The sequence below is a fragment of the Paecilomyces variotii genome, assembly GCF_004022145.1.
Source record: "Paecilomyces variotii strain CBS 101075 chromosome Unknown C8Q69scaffold_3, whole genome shotgun sequence".
NCBI lineage: Eukaryota > Fungi > Ascomycota > Eurotiomycetes > Eurotiales > Thermoascaceae > Paecilomyces > Paecilomyces variotii.
In genome coordinates, this window is record NW_021167142.1 from 2,189,917 (window position 1) to 2,204,940 (window position 15,024).

The window sequence follows — 15,024 nt, forward strand, 5'->3', positions numbered from 1 at the left end:
GGGAATAGTTTATCCGGGATCCCGCCAAGCATTTCTGGTTCCGCGGCGGAAGGCGGAGGAAGCCGCCAAGTCTCTTTCTGCCTTAGCGATTCAGGCTGCCTCACTAACGGGGTTAACTTGCTTAGCTCCGGATCAGGCGTTCCTCATCTCCGCAACGTAAGGGAAGCTTCAAGCTTTCACACCTGCTCAAGCATGTCCAGCCACACTGCTATTCAGTTAAAGCGATGACATCGCAATTTAACGACCGGATCCTATGGCTATGTCTTGGTAAGGCTAGTGACTCTGGAACTAAATCTTACCCAGCTAATGTCCCATAGGTGTCTCCCTGTTCTTTGCAGTTCGGGGCATTACCCTCGAGCTGCGGCGCGTGCGCGATCTGACTGAAATCAAACACAATGATAATGAGGATCGCATGTTAAGTGAGGGAACGGAAGACGGTAAGGATAGTGGTCTGTTTGAGTTATTGTTCTCTATATTGATTTAGCCGCAGCGCTGAAACTAGAGACGCTTCTGAAACTTTCCGAAAGCACGAGTTTCGATCTTCGAGCGGCGTACGAATTTCTCTATACCCTATATGGATTTAATTGTATACTTACAACTTTGCAGAGCACTGCGCATTGTCGCGGAGAGGTCGACGAAAGGTTCCACGCGAGACCTGCTCCTGAAAGACCTGGTCAGCAAGGATAAGGAACGACGAGAGAAAGCTCTCACGGCTCTACATTTTCTTGTATCTAATAGAGCACGTAAGTCCAGCTCACTTGAACTCGAGGCCGTCTGATAATTTGTACTCATCATGCGTCTTTACAGTCTCCCGAACAACCGTATCTAGTCGACTCAAGGATCTCCCGACATATACCGCCCTGATTGACTGTCTCTGCAACTTCCTCGAAGAACACGTCGAAGAAACCGGCACCACAATATCACCCATTCTACCGAAGACGAGGCCTCCCGGTGAAAGAAAAGCACTCAGTACACTCAATATCGTGTTGCCCGAGAACATCCAAGGTGCTCTGCAAGCGGGGATCGTGAGCCGTTGGCTCTCGAAGTATCCATTCCCTTGCGCAGTTGCGGATGAAGCCAGGAGGCAGGATGTTGTTTTGCTCTGCAAGTCCTGGTGGGGCGACGATACGTTTATGTGCTCTATCATAAACACTCTTGCTTCGCACCCGGATGGAGTTAAACAGCTGCGGAAATACGGCCTCATGGGAAGCATGATGGAAGAAAATGATCATGATGATTACGATAGGGACAGTGATGTTTGGATGGTAGGAGGTGATGATACGGCTGGTCCGAGAGGCCTGTCCGGACGGAGACTTCGCGAAGAAAGCGAGGAAGAACGGGCTCTGAGAAGACGCAGAAGAGAAGCAATGGTCTTTAGCGAAGGAGGACGGCCACTTGGAAATGATAATATTATTCACCCAACGGAGAACTAGTTACGCATTAGGTCTCCGTATCAACTTTTCCAATTGTTCTATACCCTTTGAAGGATATTATAGATTTAACAATTCATTAGGCAACGAAAAGCCTAATATTAACCTGTAGGAGCAAGGCCAAACAGACTATATCTTACAGTCCCTTCCATGCTGTTTTCGCCACGTGATCGACCTTTTTGCGACTGCTCTTGACCATTCCTAATAGTTTCAATTCCGACAAAGCACGATAGAACAATGTGAGCGCCATACGCTCGTCAAAGTCGTCGCCTTCACCACCAATAGTGCCGCAGAAAGCATGCCAAAGATCGTACACATTCACCAGGTCTCCAGACTCGAGATACAGCTGATATAGTGTCGCAGTAATTGGTTGCATCGCCGATGGATTGCCGTCTGGACTGGTAGATGATGACAGTAGATAGTCGAAAGGACTAGAAAGCACTCTTTCGATCGCGAAGCGGGTTCTTGGGGCGAACGTGTCTTTCAGGGGATTTTTCAAGTCGAAGAGAAAGACTTCATGCAGGAACAAGTCCTGCGGCTTGATCAAAGTCCGATCAAAATGAGCTTTCAGCTCCGTGCAGAAACGATCGATGAGGGCGGTGTATTCAGAATCCTCCTTTGACAGCTTTGCTTGGGACTTTCTGAGTTTGACTTGTTGCTTGACGACGGTTGTCGTGACGGATCGGCTGCTACTATAACCGCTTTTGAGAGTTCCTGCGTCTTTATTTGACTCCACGCATGTCTCGAGATCTTCAATGATCTTCTGAAGGCCGGAGGCGTTGTCCAGCAAAGGTTTTAGCGTTTCGAGAAGTTCCTGTAGACCGACAGAATCTTGTTCCCTGGTGGCTGATAACATCTGCTCGATAGCCAAGGAATCTCGCAGTTCTCCAGCAAGAGCAAGAACAGCTAGATGCACAGTACTAACTTCTTGGGAGACTTTTAAGAACCCGTTAATAGAAGCGGCGGCTCTAACCGATTGGAACAGCTCCCGCATCTGTTCTTGGTTCGTTTGCAGAGCTCGTTTGGCCTCCTCGAAGAGGAATGTATCGTCATTGAGCAAGTTGCGTACATGGATGGTGTGGCCATTGTCCAGAAAATCTTCACACAACCTACATATGTTAGTTAAATAGACACTCAACCGCACCGTGTTACATACTTGCGGAAAGATGGTAGATTCCTGATAGACTGGCAAAATTCGCTCTGCTGCACTGCCGGAGAGACGTCTTCTACATCTTCTGCGAGAAGGACTGACAAGGGATTTGCGAAGAAATGTGACATGCATGCGTACTAAATACATCAAACAGTCAGCAAACAGCATTTGACGTTTGCAAGATATCATACCTTCACCATACGACCAAAGGTCTCGAGGCTTTGAAAATAATTTCCTGATCTTTCCAGTAGTACTTTGCTAATTTGCGGACCCAGCCACAATCTGTTGTTTTTGCTCGTCTGCAGTGACTTGTATAGACGCTGAATGGAATCCCCGACGCCCCCGATTTCGAAATGCTTGCCCTGTAGTAAGGATACGGTCGATCGAGGAAGTCTCTCTTCGAATAACTCGAAAGATGTTGAGACCCCAAAGAGCAAAACAAACGGTATTCGGTCCAGCCACGAACTGAAATCTGTTAGTTTTGAACGAGTGAAGCACGCTGTCAGTGATACCTTAGCAAAGATAAGAGATCTGATAATAGCTTCGGGTCGAATGCTTCGCTGTCACGAAAGGCGACTGCAAGCCTTCGGACTCCATGTTTCTTTACACACCCGTGCAGAACCTCGAGGTCGTAACTCAGGAGTCGCGGTCCCTAGATGGGAGGTCAGTACAACTGCATTCGCCGACACAAACTTATACATACGCCAGTTTGAGTAGAAAGCTCTTGATAACCCTCATTGCCTTCGAAAATTGAGACACCTGCTCTTATGATGGTTTTCAGAGCGGTCTTCAAGTTCGGTGCGTCTTCCGACTCTAACACCACGACGCCGCCTTCCTTACTGGTCAGCAGTCGGTCATGGATCCTGTCCAAGAGTCTGCCAAATGAAGCGACACTGGATCCAATATTAATCAGTGCGGTCGGTATATGACTGTGGGTTCTGAGTAATTCAGCATCAGCTTGTAGACATGAAAGGTAAGGCGACTCACGTCCCGGAAGTAGAATCCGCAATGAAAGATGACATATCGTGTAAGATGTGAGTGTCAAGTTCTTCAAGGACCGTCTGATTGACCGTTAGATTACGACACGACCCTATAAACCGGGCTATGCTCTACTGACCTTAATTTCCTCTTCCTGCCGCAACCAGACCTGCTGGAAAGTGCTATATCTCAATTGTACAAGATGGGCAGACTCCATCCCATTGAGGAGAGGCACAAAGGGGAGTTGTCCATTTTCTTGAACATGGTTCTCTTTGGAGACCTTACGTCTTTTCGATGAACGCTCCTCGGAAGCATCTGCTGTTTTTGCAGGTTTGTAGACGTACACCCCCTTTGATTCGTTAATTTGCCTTCTTTAGCATGGAGTGATTTGACAGTACCTGACTGGAATTCTCCCTAGCCGTCCCAAAAGCTACAGTCTCATGAAACTCGACATCCATCACTGCAGTTTGATGTGATCTCTTCTCCTGTCTGCGATCCTTGATTCTGCTTTACTGGCATCTCCGAGTGGAGCAACCGCGTCGCGCTTCGCTAAACCCAAAAGGGATACATTCATCGTTCTCGCCACGACTCCGACGCTTTATCGGGACGGACTGTGAAAATTATCTTGAAGGCTTTCCTTGCTTACGGTTTCTCTCTCTACTCGACAGCATTCTTACTGATGACTTGAGAGGGTTTCTACTTCATGCTCCGTCAGGCTATTCAGGGAGCTCGGTGGTCTCAGCATGCCATTCCCAGGAGCTTGTTAATATCATCGAATCGTCCTTCTCCGCGGCGGACCTTCTCCGCCGCAGCGTCGCGCTTCGTTCGAAATGGCGATTCCAAGGACAAGGTCCGCTTCTTCGAACAGGACACACGGGGTAGCAAGCACAAGGTGGAGGTAAATCCAGAAGCTGAGGAGAGTGCTGAAACGCAAGAAGTGGAGAGTGAGCTCTCGAAACTTGAGCAGGAACTGCAGGCGCTCGAAGAAGGTCCATATGGCCCCAACAGCGATTTCATGAAAGAACTGCCGGAGAAGGATAGGGTTATCGCGCTCAAAGCTCTTCGAGAGTATGAAGCTCAGAAGGGCCAAGGTCAACATGAATCGAAAGCTGGTCTTGCAGAAGTATTTGACGAAGAGCTGGATGCAATGCTCAAGGAGGAGTTTGAGGGATTAGCGAAAGAGGAAGAGGAAGACTGGGATCCAACGAAACCGATCGAGCAGCAGCAGCGCTTACCTTCCAAAGAATCGCGCGGGACTCCACTTGACGGGGGACACCACCCCTATGTTTCCCGATTTTACGAATCTCTGAAGGGCCTTTCCAAAGACAACTTGGACGATACCCGCAAACGAGACGAACTTTGGAAATGGTATCGACGGTGCAAGCAGACTATACCGTCTTTCTTGGCTTCGATGCCAGAACAGACAGTGGCTGCGTTATGGGACTCACAATCCCTGAGTGAAACCGCAAACACTACCCGCGTGCAACGCCTACGGTCACTGGTCGAAGATATGGCATCTGCAGGACGGACGCCTACTGCGCAACAGATGCTAGTCTATATCGAATCGTTACATGAATCTGGAAAGACAGACGAGGCGTTGGAGCTGTGGCGTGCACACCAAACGGGCATCGGTCAAGGAAGGGAAGCTTTAGAGAGTTATTGGACGCTCGGGGTACGTCTGCTGTCAGCACAAGATGATCCTCAAAAAGCGCAGGATATGGCTCTGGCTTTTCTCGCAAACGACAGATCTCGTCAACCTCGTATCCTCATTCCCGTTATAGACGCCTGGGGTAGGCAGCCCGGCGAGGCAGCGGCAGTCAAGGCATGGGCACTTTATTTGCAGCTAAAGACCTTCCTTGGTTCCGATATGACCATGGAAGACTACGATACTATCAGTGTGAGCTTTCTTAAGTCTAACCGGCTTGATCTCGCGCTTGCTGTCTTCAAAGATATGATGGTCACTGGCCGATATCCTGATAATGATTCCACGGCGCTATACAAGGCCGCAGTTGGTCTCGTGGGCAATCTCCATGCCTCCAGTATAAGTGAACAGGAAGTCAACAAGGTGTCGCTCTCGGCGCTGACGATATTACCGCGTGCTTTTCAAAATAGATTCTTCTATGGTAGTTGGATGAAGAAGCTTATTGGGATGGGAGAAGTCGACTCCGCTGCGTTAGTCGTTGAACTAATGTACGAGCGCGGTGTCAGGCCAGATCCGAAGCATTTGAATGGTATAATCGGGGCGTGGCTTCGTGAAGGAAATGCCAACGCAAGAGACAATGCCGAGAGGCTAGGATGGGCCATGATTCAGCGACGGATCGATACGGTCTGGGCTCGAACATATCCAGAGAAGTCATCCCATGACTCCTCAAAACCGTCTGTGTATCAAGGATCGGAGACAGCTCGTATTCCCCGCTTTATGCGGAGAACAGTCCCTCCGGCGACTATCGAGACGTTTTGCTTGCTGCTCCTTCATTATACCCGTCGCGGAGAGGAGGACATGGTCAAGTACCTGACAAAATGTCTCTCCGACGCTCGGATTCGCCCGAACTCCTACTTCATGAACCATCTCCTCTATGATGAGCTGCGCCGGCAGGATATTCGCACCTTGTGGATCAAATACAAGGAAATGTCTACTCACGTGAAGCCCGACCTTGAGACATTTGCTTGTCTCTGGGACTGCGCAAAGCTTCAGTATGACCGTTTCAAGGATCCGAACACGGGTTTTCCGTCCGCCAAGGGTCTCTACGCCGAGATGATGCGTTGGTACGCGCAGCTCACGCCACACTGGCAGAAAGTCGCTAGGGAAGAATTCTCTAAAGATCTATATGACCAAATCACCCGCTGCTTCTGCCTCTCCAGAGATATCCACGGCACCCTTGTCGCCCTGCACTCGATGAGAGACACCTTTGGATTCTTCCCAGATGACGATACGGCTCACATGTTGGTCCTGCAAGTCGCCCGCATGGCCGGTGTACCTACAGGGACACCCAGACGTCGCCTCCGCAGACTCTCCGACACTCCTCGCAGTAAAGAAAACATCGCACATGTCAGAAGACTGCTTGAGATTCTGAGTGAGCGCAAAATGTCCGCCCTGCAAGCCCAAGGGCTCAATGTCGAGCAGCTCGAGACCACGGAAAAGCAACAGCTACAACTCGAGATCATGGCCGACCTTCTCAGAGTCGTGATCAGCCGAGCAGAGCCCAACTCTACTCCTGCTAAGATTGAGGACAAACTTACTGCCACGGCAGCAGAGATGAATGTTCCCGGAATCGACCTCGGTTCGCCTCTGACTGGAGACTCGCTGGTCTTGTAGTAGCCATTGGCCGTTTTATCTGCTGTAGATGGCTATCCTCCTTCATGAGCAGTTATATTAATAATATAGATATGAGTTCAGCAATGACTTTAACCAGCACTACGATGACATCGAAGAGAAAGAGAGAGAAAATGATGGCTGGGTTTAGGCAAGATTAGATAAATGTGTATATATATACCTCCTCTCTTGTATGATTAGGAGGAAACAGTGACATATTTTCCTATCAGATCTGTTTATCCATTTAGATTAGGCAGTGTATTCCACTTCGAGGGACTCATACTTAGTACGTAAGAGATAGGATACATATTCCCACGCTAGTTTGAAGTCTTACGAGAGGGCGATAATTATTATTCAGAGATACAGAATATCCGATCCTTACTTCTCTCAGAGATCCACAAATGTCAAGGTCAATGTTATTATTATGAAAACTTCAAAAGAGACCGGCGCCATCAAACTCCACGATAAGCTCGAGGTAGCTTCGGAAAATGCATCGTCAAAGGGCACTCTGTGCGCTCATGCAGTTTGTTCGGAAATCAAAACACAGTTACCTTTTCTAACTAGCTCGTTTCCTTCTATCGCCCATTCCCGCAACAAACGAACTCGTATAATATAATAAAAGGGAAAGCTTCAACACCTGACTGAAATAGGGGTTCATTTCTTGCCCTTCTTTTTCTTCTTGGGACTTCCTGTTTCAGGAGCTGCTGGGCCACCTGCCTCTACTAGGACAGCATCATCATCGCTGGCTGTGGCAGATGGAGCGGCCGGTTCAGCATTCTTTGTTGCAGAAGTTGTTGGGGCAGATGAAGCAGGAACAGAGCCGCTTTTGCCAGCTGCTTCCTCGTCCAGCTCCTTCATAAATCCTTCCTGAATAGTAGCCTTCTTGTGGTCCCACCACTCCCGCTCGTCTTTCGTCTTAGACTGCATTTCCTGAATACGTCGGCGGAAAATGTCGTTGTTGATCATCTCATTAGCGGACTGGAAGATCGTCTGGCCCCAACCGGGGACATATGCATTGGCCTGTAAAATAACCACCGGTCAATATAACTGAATTGTGGAGGGATTGAATAGAGCCTCAGAAAGACGGAAACAGCGCATAGTAACATACCTCAGCGACAACATCGCGAACCTCATCCTCCATCTCCTTCTCCGCTCTCAGAAACCGATTCCATAGATCATCACCAACGCTTCCACGTTGTAGCAACATTGCCAGCGCCTGCTTCTGACTCCGGATAGCCATGACACGGTTGATGTCCTCAGCAGCGCGCCGCAGAAGTGCAGCCTTGAGTACAGTCTCCGGAACAGGAGGAGCCTTTTTCTCCTTCTCCTTCTCCTTTCCTGAAGCGGGAGGCTCAAGATGAAGGAGAGAATAGTATATATCTCGTTGCAGATGAGGCGGAAACCATGGCGCGAGGGAGGTTGCTTTGACTATTGTAGGAGAACCATTAGCTTTGATGCGAGGACATTTCCGTGTTCTTTCCGGTGCGACGAACCAGCTTTTCGTTTTCTGTATAGAGAAGAGAATGTCGCTAATGAGCCGATTAGAATGCCTAGATAGGCTACGGGGACCGCAAGGCTGAGCCAGTCCACCATGATGCCGGCGCCGTGGACGTATTGTCCGAAACGAGGGTTTTTTTTAATGAGACAAGAAAAAGAGCTTCAGTTGCGAGCGGTGCCCATAGTATCAGTAGAAGCTCAAGTGCAGAAAGGAAAATGCATGCAAGAAGAGTCTCCTGGTCACAGTCAAAAACCAAGGAGTCCCATAGAGCGACAGGACAGAAAGGGTGATCGGAGATGTTGGCGGGAAAGGCCAGCTTGGTGTTTGGCGGTCACATGTCAGTCAGCAAGTACTTACTTAGCCTCCGCGAGTCACCTCTCCGCCTGAACTACAAACGAGGATAACTGAAGCTTTCAAGAACCAGGCTATCTGCCTGTTCTGAAATTCATATTGAGGTCTGTCTGTTTCTAATGGGATTCTACAGTTGCTAGCAGAGCCTCATGATATCTGCACGTGGGAGGGCTTGAGGGGAATAACACTAATACAGCAGTAAACCAGCCGGACAGAAAACAGCATGACTTCAAAAGAAAGCGAAAAGACAGAGTAGTAAGATAGACCTCCCAAATCCCACGGGTCATCTCTTATCAGATTGCCCAGATTACCACAGATCATGTTTCCCTCCCCCCAAAAAAAGACAAAAAAGGAAAGGACAATAACAAAGATTATCGGCGGTTGATGCTTAACAAAAAGCTGTAAGGCAGGACCTCTATCATGTACAACGTACATTAGCTTCTTTACTCGTGGAGTCTAGACATCGCCATCTGCTCTTTTGTCTTCTGGCTGATGGGTCCGAACTCCTGCACCGCCTGCATGTCATCGAGAATTTCGTTGAACGTGTCCCGGACTGCGGCAGCGACCTTCGTCCGGTTCCACTCGCTGCGCATCCTCCATATACAGTCCATGAGTCCCGTGTTAATCTGTTCCAGTTGCTCCACGGAACATCCACTCGTTCGTTGTGTCAATTGCTGATGAAGTTGGTCGACAAACTCATTGTCGATAATAAATTCGAAAGATGAGTCCTCGTTGTTCAAGAGAGACTGGATATCCGAAGGATGTTGTTGTGACTGCTGTTTGGCAGGAGCATTGAACAAGGGCACAGGAGGTTGTTGTGACCCATATGGAGCCTTCCACTTCGATTGCTGCTGCTGCTGGGACTGCGGCGATGATTGCGATTGCGACTGACTTCCATTGGGCGCACCGTTCTGAGAGTATACGACCTCTGAGATACCGGTAAGTAGCGCTTCCTCGCCATATAATCGACTGTTCTCACCTTGTTGAGTGTCTGGCAGATGTTCTTCCTGGGATACTCGGTCTGGGTACGAGGTAAGATCGGGGTACTCCATACGATGTTGACTGCCAGCAGCAGGGCTCTGAGTATGGTACGTAGGGCCAGTGGATTGATCAGATGTTTTCTTGTCAGATGTCGTTTGCGTGGTATCGGCATCATTGGAGTAGTCTCCCGGTTGTGACCCGGGAGCCATAGGAGTCATTGGCCCTTTCTGGGACAAGCTTGAAAGGCCTGATTGTCGTCTGATCTGTTGAGATGGCGCGGTGTGGGAATGAGGAGGTTTAGGTTGCGCAGAAGGTCCGAATGAGCTGTGCTGCGTATCTTGTCCGACAGAAGGGGCGTCTTCCGAGTTAGTCATATAGACATCTCCGTCTCCTTCCCGCGAAGCAGATCCATTGCTAGTAGACTGATTTACGGTGTCTTCATTGAGATCGGAGCCACCGCCTCGATGATAGCCGTTAGTGAAGCTCACAGTTGAGTGCCGCACCGGAGTAACTGGTCGCCCGGGAACGTTTGACTGCCCATTCGTAAAAGGCTCACCCAGGACAACAGGTCCAGACGAAAGGCTGGAGTCGGTATTGCCATGGGGAACATTGCTGGCGGCTCCCGGAGCCAGTGAGCCTCGGGCTTCTTCCTCTGCTCTTTTGGCCTTCTCCATTGCGACCTTTTCTCGTTCCAATTCTCGAAGGTAAACATTTTCGCATTCAGCCACCAGTGCAGGGTCGGTCTGCTCAATAGTGCCGATATCCACTTCGACGTTGGAGAGAAGTTCGTTGGCTCTCAACATCCTCTCCTGGTCTCCAAATTGCCTGGCATCTTTGGCGAGGCGCTTTATATCAGCCAAGAAGTCTTTAGGCCGCTTGTAGTATCCGTTTGAAAGACGCTTCTCGATTGTCACAATTTCCAGATTGTAATAGAATTTACCAGAAACCGTTTCTCGCAAGCCTGGTACGCCGTGCTTATCGAAGTCTTTCTCGAATGGCCGGAAAGTGGTCCGTTGTTCGATTGGCAAATCACTCGTCACAATGTTGGGATCGTCTTCTTCAAACAGATATCGGATCTGGGATTCGTCGATCACGCCGGTCCTGAATCTCTTGTACTTTTTGAGCTGGTCCATAATTGGTTGGATCCTGATCTTGAGGTAGTTCAATGTCTGGTGGTCCTTCTTCTTTTGAGCCTTTAGTTGCTCCTTTGTCAGAGTTGGAGGAGGTGGAGGCGGCGGAGGGGGTGCAAGTGGTAAGGACTCCAGCTTCCTCCTCCTTCGATTCTCGGGATCCGGAAATTCTGCCGGCGGAGTCTTCACATACTGAATAAGTTTCTCGAAGAATTCGTACCTGGCGGAATTTTCAGGTGCTCCCAGCCGATAAATGTTTTTCTTCGAGAAGCCGAAAAGGCTCTTCATGAAACCGGGATCAACCTCCTCTCTATCATCTTCTTCGAGAATTCCCAGGACTAGAACCGGGTCTGTGGGTGGTACTGAACGTAATAACCCAAGGAACGTCGAGACCACCGTCTGCCCAACTGTATCAAACCACGTTTGCACATTGGGGATGTAGATGACACTGGGCTTGTGCCTCTTGACCTCTGTGAATAGCTGGACGACAGCTGCCTCGGGCGACCTTGTGGAGTCACTGATCAGTGTTGCGAGATCGAATGACTGTACATGGAGACCCTCGAAATGGTGCAAAATGGCTGCTGCCAAGTACTGCTGACCCATTCCCTGACCTCCCCGAACCAACAATCTAGGCCGAAAGACGCGTGATCTCTCGAATTCTTGTTGCATTTGTTCCCTCTGAAAGCTGCCAGAGTGCTCAGCATCTTCAAACTGCGCTTCTTCCAGTGCAGTGAGTCTCTTCTTTTGGGGCAGAGTCTCCGATAGTATTTTCTCGATCTCGCCGAGAGGACGGCGCAGAAGAGGCTCAACCCCCTTAGGGAGCGGAGAAGCTCCAGAGGAAGCAGACCTCTCCGACGATGGGACGATTTTCTTGATAGACATCATAAAATCTTTAGGCGTCACTTCGATTGACTTCGGGTCTATCAAGAGCTTGTCCGACGACTGGTAAATCTGGGGGTATCTTCTCTGTACTGCATTAAGAGCCGCTTCCGTGCATAGAGCACGCAGGTCTGCTCCCCCGTAACCTTTTGTGACCTCCGCCAGTTCATCCTTGACATTAGCAGGAAGTGGAGGATCCCATCCTTTCGTGTGGATATCCAGAATCGCCCGTCTACCTTCTTTGTTGGGAAGCGGGAAGTAGAATTCACGATCGAAACGACCAGGCCGTCGAAGAGCAGGATCAATGGAATCCGGTCGATTTGTCGCACCGATAACGATCACCTGTCCACGCCCATCCATACCATCCATCAGGGCCAATAAGGTCGAAACAATGGAAGCATGGATTTGCTCCTGTTTACTAGATCTGACCGGTGCCAATCCTAAGACATGTCAGCTTAACGATGGAAGATTATCTAATGACTTTCATGTCGAGTGCTTACCATCGATCTCATCAAAGAAGATAATGCTTGGTTGCGTCTTGCGAGCCTCCTCAAAAAGGAGTCGAAGCTGCCTTTCAGCCTCGCCGACCCATTTACTGAGCGCATCGGCGCCCTTTCTCATATAGAACGTGACCTTGCGTCCTTCCGTACTCACACTTGAAGCTAAAGCGCGTGCCAGCAGTGTCTTACCCGTTCCGGGAGGACCATGGAATAGCACACCACGGGGTGGGACAATGTGGAATCGCTGGAAGATCTCGGGATACAGCAACGGAAGCGTTACCATCTCCTTGAGTTGGTCAATATGCCCCTGTAAACCTCCAACGCTACTGAAGTCGACGTTAGGATCTACCCCTAAGGGGTCCGCATCAGCCAATGCTTGTTTATCCTTGATCTTTCCTAAATTCGCTGGTGTCCCTGACAGTCCCTGGGCATCGCCATGAGTCTGAGCCGGGTTAAGTAGAGCTCCACCAATGCTCGGTCCAGCAGCGGCAGCTCCTTTCGGTTGCTGCATGGCCTCATCATCACTGCTATCACTTTCGACTCCCCCAGTGGCCCCAGGCGCACCTGGGGGTGCCAAAACCGCAGCTGGTCCACCACCGCCAAACGGTCCATAAGTAGAGAAGAGGGTTCGTTGCCAGGTTCCGCCACCACCACCGCCACGACCGCGACGAGAAGGAGACTCTGATGGCTCATTCTCGGCTTCTTCGATGGGCAGGATAAGGTCGGGTCGGATGATCCTATAGTCGACATCCTTTCTGCTCCGGCGCGGTTTCTCGTAGACGATTTCAGGCTGCGCTCTGCGACGCGGTCGGTCGCCTCTCAAACTCTCCAATTCCTCGGCCAGTTCGCCCGCAATGTCTCCCCTAGCCTCGGATTGGCCCCGTGATTGAGACTTCCTTTTCCGGAGTCCTGGACGTCGTCCGCCAGCAGTGTCGTCCTCGTCATCCTGGTTTTTTGTTGGAGAGCCACGCGATTTCCCTGACTCTGAAAGCTCGTCCTCGTCGTTAGATTCATCCTCTTCTGGCTCAAAGTCACTCTCATCGTCGTTTCGCCTGCGTTGACTGCTCCTTGAAGGCTTCTTGCGACTGGAACGGGGTGGCTGGGACGTCTCTTTCTCCGACTGTTGTTCTTCGGTCTGCCGCTGTGGCCTGCCCCGACGTCTTGTCGTTGGCCCTTCATCATCATCGTCGTCCTCCTCTTCTTCCGCTCCTTGTTCCTTTACATCGCCGTTCTCAGATTCAGGAACGAACCCAGTATCGTCCGCCATCTCAACATCGGCCTTGTCCTGCTCCTTCTTAGACAACGACGGTCCCTCTTCAAAGTCGCCCTGGGGATCACTTTCCATGATCTCCAACTGGGAGTTCTTGGGTTCATGATCCGCGGCTTCTTCCTCCCTGATCTGGCCAGTGTTGTCTTCTTCATCTTCCGCGATAGTGCTCTTCGTCTGCACCTTCGTCTGAACACTCTTCCCGCCTCGTCGTGGCCGAGTTGGCGCCTCGGGGCTATGGGTACCCCGTTCGACGGTCTGCACATGTCGACCAGAATTTGTGAGTGCATATATATCTTCGGACGGGTCGCGATTGTGGCGAGTGCTGCGCCTGGAGCTCTGGAAGGCCTGGGCCCCAAATCGGGACTTTAATGCACTGCCAACCTTTAATTTGATCACGTTACTGCGTTTCGAGCGCGGCGGAGGTTTTTTCACGGGGCTTTGATCTTCATCGTCATCCTCGTTCTCCTCGTCCTCCGCGCCCTCGTCAAAGCTACTCGATTCACCTTCATTGTACACTGGGCGGTTTCTGGCAGCCCGCCGGCGAGGAACACCTTTTGCGTTTCTTTCAACATTCTCGTCCTCGGCCCCCGACTCGTCATAAGAAATCTCGTCGTCGTCGCTGAGCAGGTCATCGTCCGACACAATATCGGAGTCAGAGTCGCGCCTTCTCCTCTTCTTGGACGGCTTTGACTTCTTTTTGGATTTCGACCGGGCAGAGCGAGGAGGGCGTACGGAATGATCGCTGTAATCATCGTCGTCGGAGTCTGACTTATTGGCGATCTCTTCGATTGAGCGCTTGAAGCGAGCCATGTTCGATCCGTCGTTGTTTCCGCGAGGTTTCTTCTCGATATGTGGATTAGACACTGCGCAGACCCAGCATTTGGTTCAACTCCAGTAATGGAAGCGACTGTAGGAATCAATAACAGAGCGACAAGGGACTTACAAATAGCACAGCAAGGTATAATCAGTACAAGAAATCAGACAGTGTGGCGAAGACAGACACCTCCTCTCTTGTCACACTAACAAGATCCCATAAGTCCTAAAAGCGATCGGGATGCAAAGAAACTCAAACGATCACTCCCACTGGCAAGGACCTACCGCGGTGCGAGCTAATCGCAATGGTTGGCAGGACAGCTAGAACTCGCTCCAGAGAGCGCCAGCCAAGCGGGAGCAAGGACCAAAACTCATGTGACGAATCCGCGCCAGGTTCAGCGAAGGATGGACACAGGGCGGGATACTCCAGAGCAGCCAGGAGAGAGGGTATCGCGTGGAGGTTGCCGTCGAGCAGCAAAGCGGGTGTTCACTTATCGAAGGGCAGGGCGTCCCGGGCCGAGTGAGACTCGCGGCGCTTTTGCTGTTCTGCTCCAGCCACACCTTACCGAGGAACAGCCGCGGTATGCGCCACAGCTAGATCCTTTCTGGGCTAGCGTCGAGGACACCTGACCACCAGACGCGCCCAGAGCAGCCAGGGCACGTGCCATGGTCCACTATACTGCGATCATCTTCCACCGCGTCTTTTTGCTCGTTCTTTGCCCGCAATGTCG

At 50.5% G+C, this 15,024-nt stretch overlaps 5 protein-coding genes across 5 annotated transcripts; 2 read left to right on the forward strand and 3 right to left on the reverse strand.

Moving 5' to 3' along the window:
• Nucleotides 1–73: 73 nt before the first annotated feature.
• Nucleotides 74–1,500, forward strand: C8Q69DRAFT_221471 (hypothetical protein). Its single transcript, XM_028626296.1, has 5 exons — nt 74–267; nt 318–437; nt 491–551; nt 607–743; nt 808–1,500. The coding sequence occupies exons 1-5, from the start codon at nt 225–227 to the stop codon at nt 1,431–1,433; spliced, it is 987 nt and encodes a 328-aa protein (XP_028486875.1). The 5' UTR covers nt 74–224; the 3' UTR covers nt 1,434–1,500.
• On the reverse strand, nt 1,390–4,138 carry C8Q69DRAFT_221503 (origin recognition complex subunit). The gene is made up of 8 exons (XM_028626299.1): nt 3,957–4,138; nt 3,698–3,907; nt 3,568–3,641; nt 3,284–3,518; nt 3,093–3,232; nt 2,772–3,045; nt 2,587–2,717; nt 1,390–2,539 (listed from the first exon to the last, which is right to left on the reverse strand). Exons 1-8 carry the CDS (start codon nt 4,014–4,016, stop codon nt 1,567–1,569), a joined length of 2,097 nt encoding a protein of 698 aa, XP_028486876.1. The 5' UTR covers nt 4,017–4,138; the 3' UTR covers nt 1,390–1,566.
• Nucleotides 4,139–7,084, forward strand: C8Q69DRAFT_221502 (hypothetical protein). Its single transcript, XM_028626298.1, has one exon. It carries the CDS (start codon nt 4,262–4,264, stop codon nt 6,872–6,874), a length of 2,613 nt encoding a protein of 870 aa, XP_028486877.1. The 5' UTR covers nt 4,139–4,261; the 3' UTR covers nt 6,875–7,084.
• Nucleotides 7,085–7,506: 422 nt separating this feature from the next.
• C8Q69DRAFT_221491 (Pre protein translocase subunit Sec66-domain-containing protein) lies at nt 7,507–8,711 on the reverse strand. The gene is made up of 3 exons (XM_028626297.1): nt 8,365–8,711; nt 7,980–8,299; nt 7,507–7,891 (listed from the first exon to the last, which is right to left on the reverse strand). Exons 1-3 carry the CDS (start codon nt 8,462–8,464, stop codon nt 7,526–7,528), a joined length of 786 nt encoding a protein of 261 aa, XP_028486878.1. The 5' UTR covers nt 8,465–8,711; the 3' UTR covers nt 7,507–7,525.
• A 14-nt stretch (nt 8,712–8,725) lies between these two features.
• Nucleotides 8,726–14,787, reverse strand: C8Q69DRAFT_462861 (putative AAA family ATPase). The gene is made up of 4 exons (XM_028630340.1): nt 14,424–14,787; nt 12,211–14,343; nt 9,700–12,150; nt 8,726–9,648 (listed from the first exon to the last, which is right to left on the reverse strand). The coding sequence occupies exons 2-4, from the start codon at nt 14,288–14,290 to the stop codon at nt 9,164–9,166; spliced, it is 5,016 nt and encodes a 1,671-aa protein (XP_028486879.1). The 5' UTR covers nt 14,291–14,343; nt 14,424–14,787; the 3' UTR covers nt 8,726–9,163.
• Nucleotides 14,788–15,024: the final 237 nt, after the last annotated feature.

Excerpts from the sequence above, each read along its gene's own strand:
- C8Q69DRAFT_221471 (XM_028626296.1), top strand. The coding sequence starts at position 225 with ATGACATCGCAATTTAACGACCGGATCCTATGGCTATGTCTTG. Across the intron at positions 438-490 it reads AAGTGAGGGAACGGAAGACG|CGCTGAAACTAGAGACGCTT; the intron begins GTAAGGATAGTG and ends ATTTAGCCGCAG. Across the intron at positions 744-807 it reads TCTTGTATCTAATAGAGCAC|TCTCCCGAACAACCGTATCT; the intron begins GTAAGTCCAGCT and ends GCGTCTTTACAG.
- C8Q69DRAFT_221503 (XM_028626299.1), bottom strand. The coding sequence starts at position 4,016 with ATGGATGTCGAGTTTCATGAGACTGTAGCTTTTGGGACGGCTAGGGAG. Across the intron at positions 3,908-3,956 it reads CTAGGGAGAATTCCAGTCAG|GGGGTGTACGTCTACAAACC; the intron begins GTACTGTCAAAT and ends AACGAATCAAAG. Across the intron at positions 3,642-3,697 it reads GGCAGGAAGAGGAAATTAAG|ACGGTCCTTGAAGAACTTGA; the intron begins GTCAGTAGAGCA and ends ACGGTCAATCAG.
- C8Q69DRAFT_221502 (XM_028626298.1), top strand. The coding sequence starts at position 4,262 with ATGCTCCGTCAGGCTATTCAGGGAGCTCGGTGGTCTCAGCATGCCATT.
- C8Q69DRAFT_221491 (XM_028626297.1), bottom strand. The coding sequence starts at position 8,464 with ATGGTGGACTGGCTCAGCCTTGCGGTCCCCGTAGCCTATCTAGGCATT. Across the intron at positions 8,300-8,364 it reads ATACAGAAAACGAAAAGCTG|TCAAAGCAACCTCCCTCGCG; the intron begins GTTCGTCGCACC and ends CTCCTACAATAG. Across the intron at positions 7,892-7,979 it reads TTCGCGATGTTGTCGCTGAG|GCCAATGCATATGTCCCCGG; the intron begins GTATGTTACTAT and ends GTTATTTTACAG.
- C8Q69DRAFT_462861 (XM_028630340.1), bottom strand. The coding sequence starts at position 14,290 with ATGGCTCGCTTCAAGCGCTCAATCGAAGAGATCGCCAATAAGTCAGAC. Across the intron at positions 12,151-12,210 it reads CTTCTTTGATGAGATCGATG|GATTGGCACCGGTCAGATCT; the intron begins GTAAGCACTCGA and ends GACATGTCTTAG. Across the intron at positions 9,649-9,699 it reads TCTGCCAGACACTCAACAAG|AGGTCGTATACTCTCAGAAC; the intron begins GTGAGAACAGTC and ends CCGGTATCTCAG.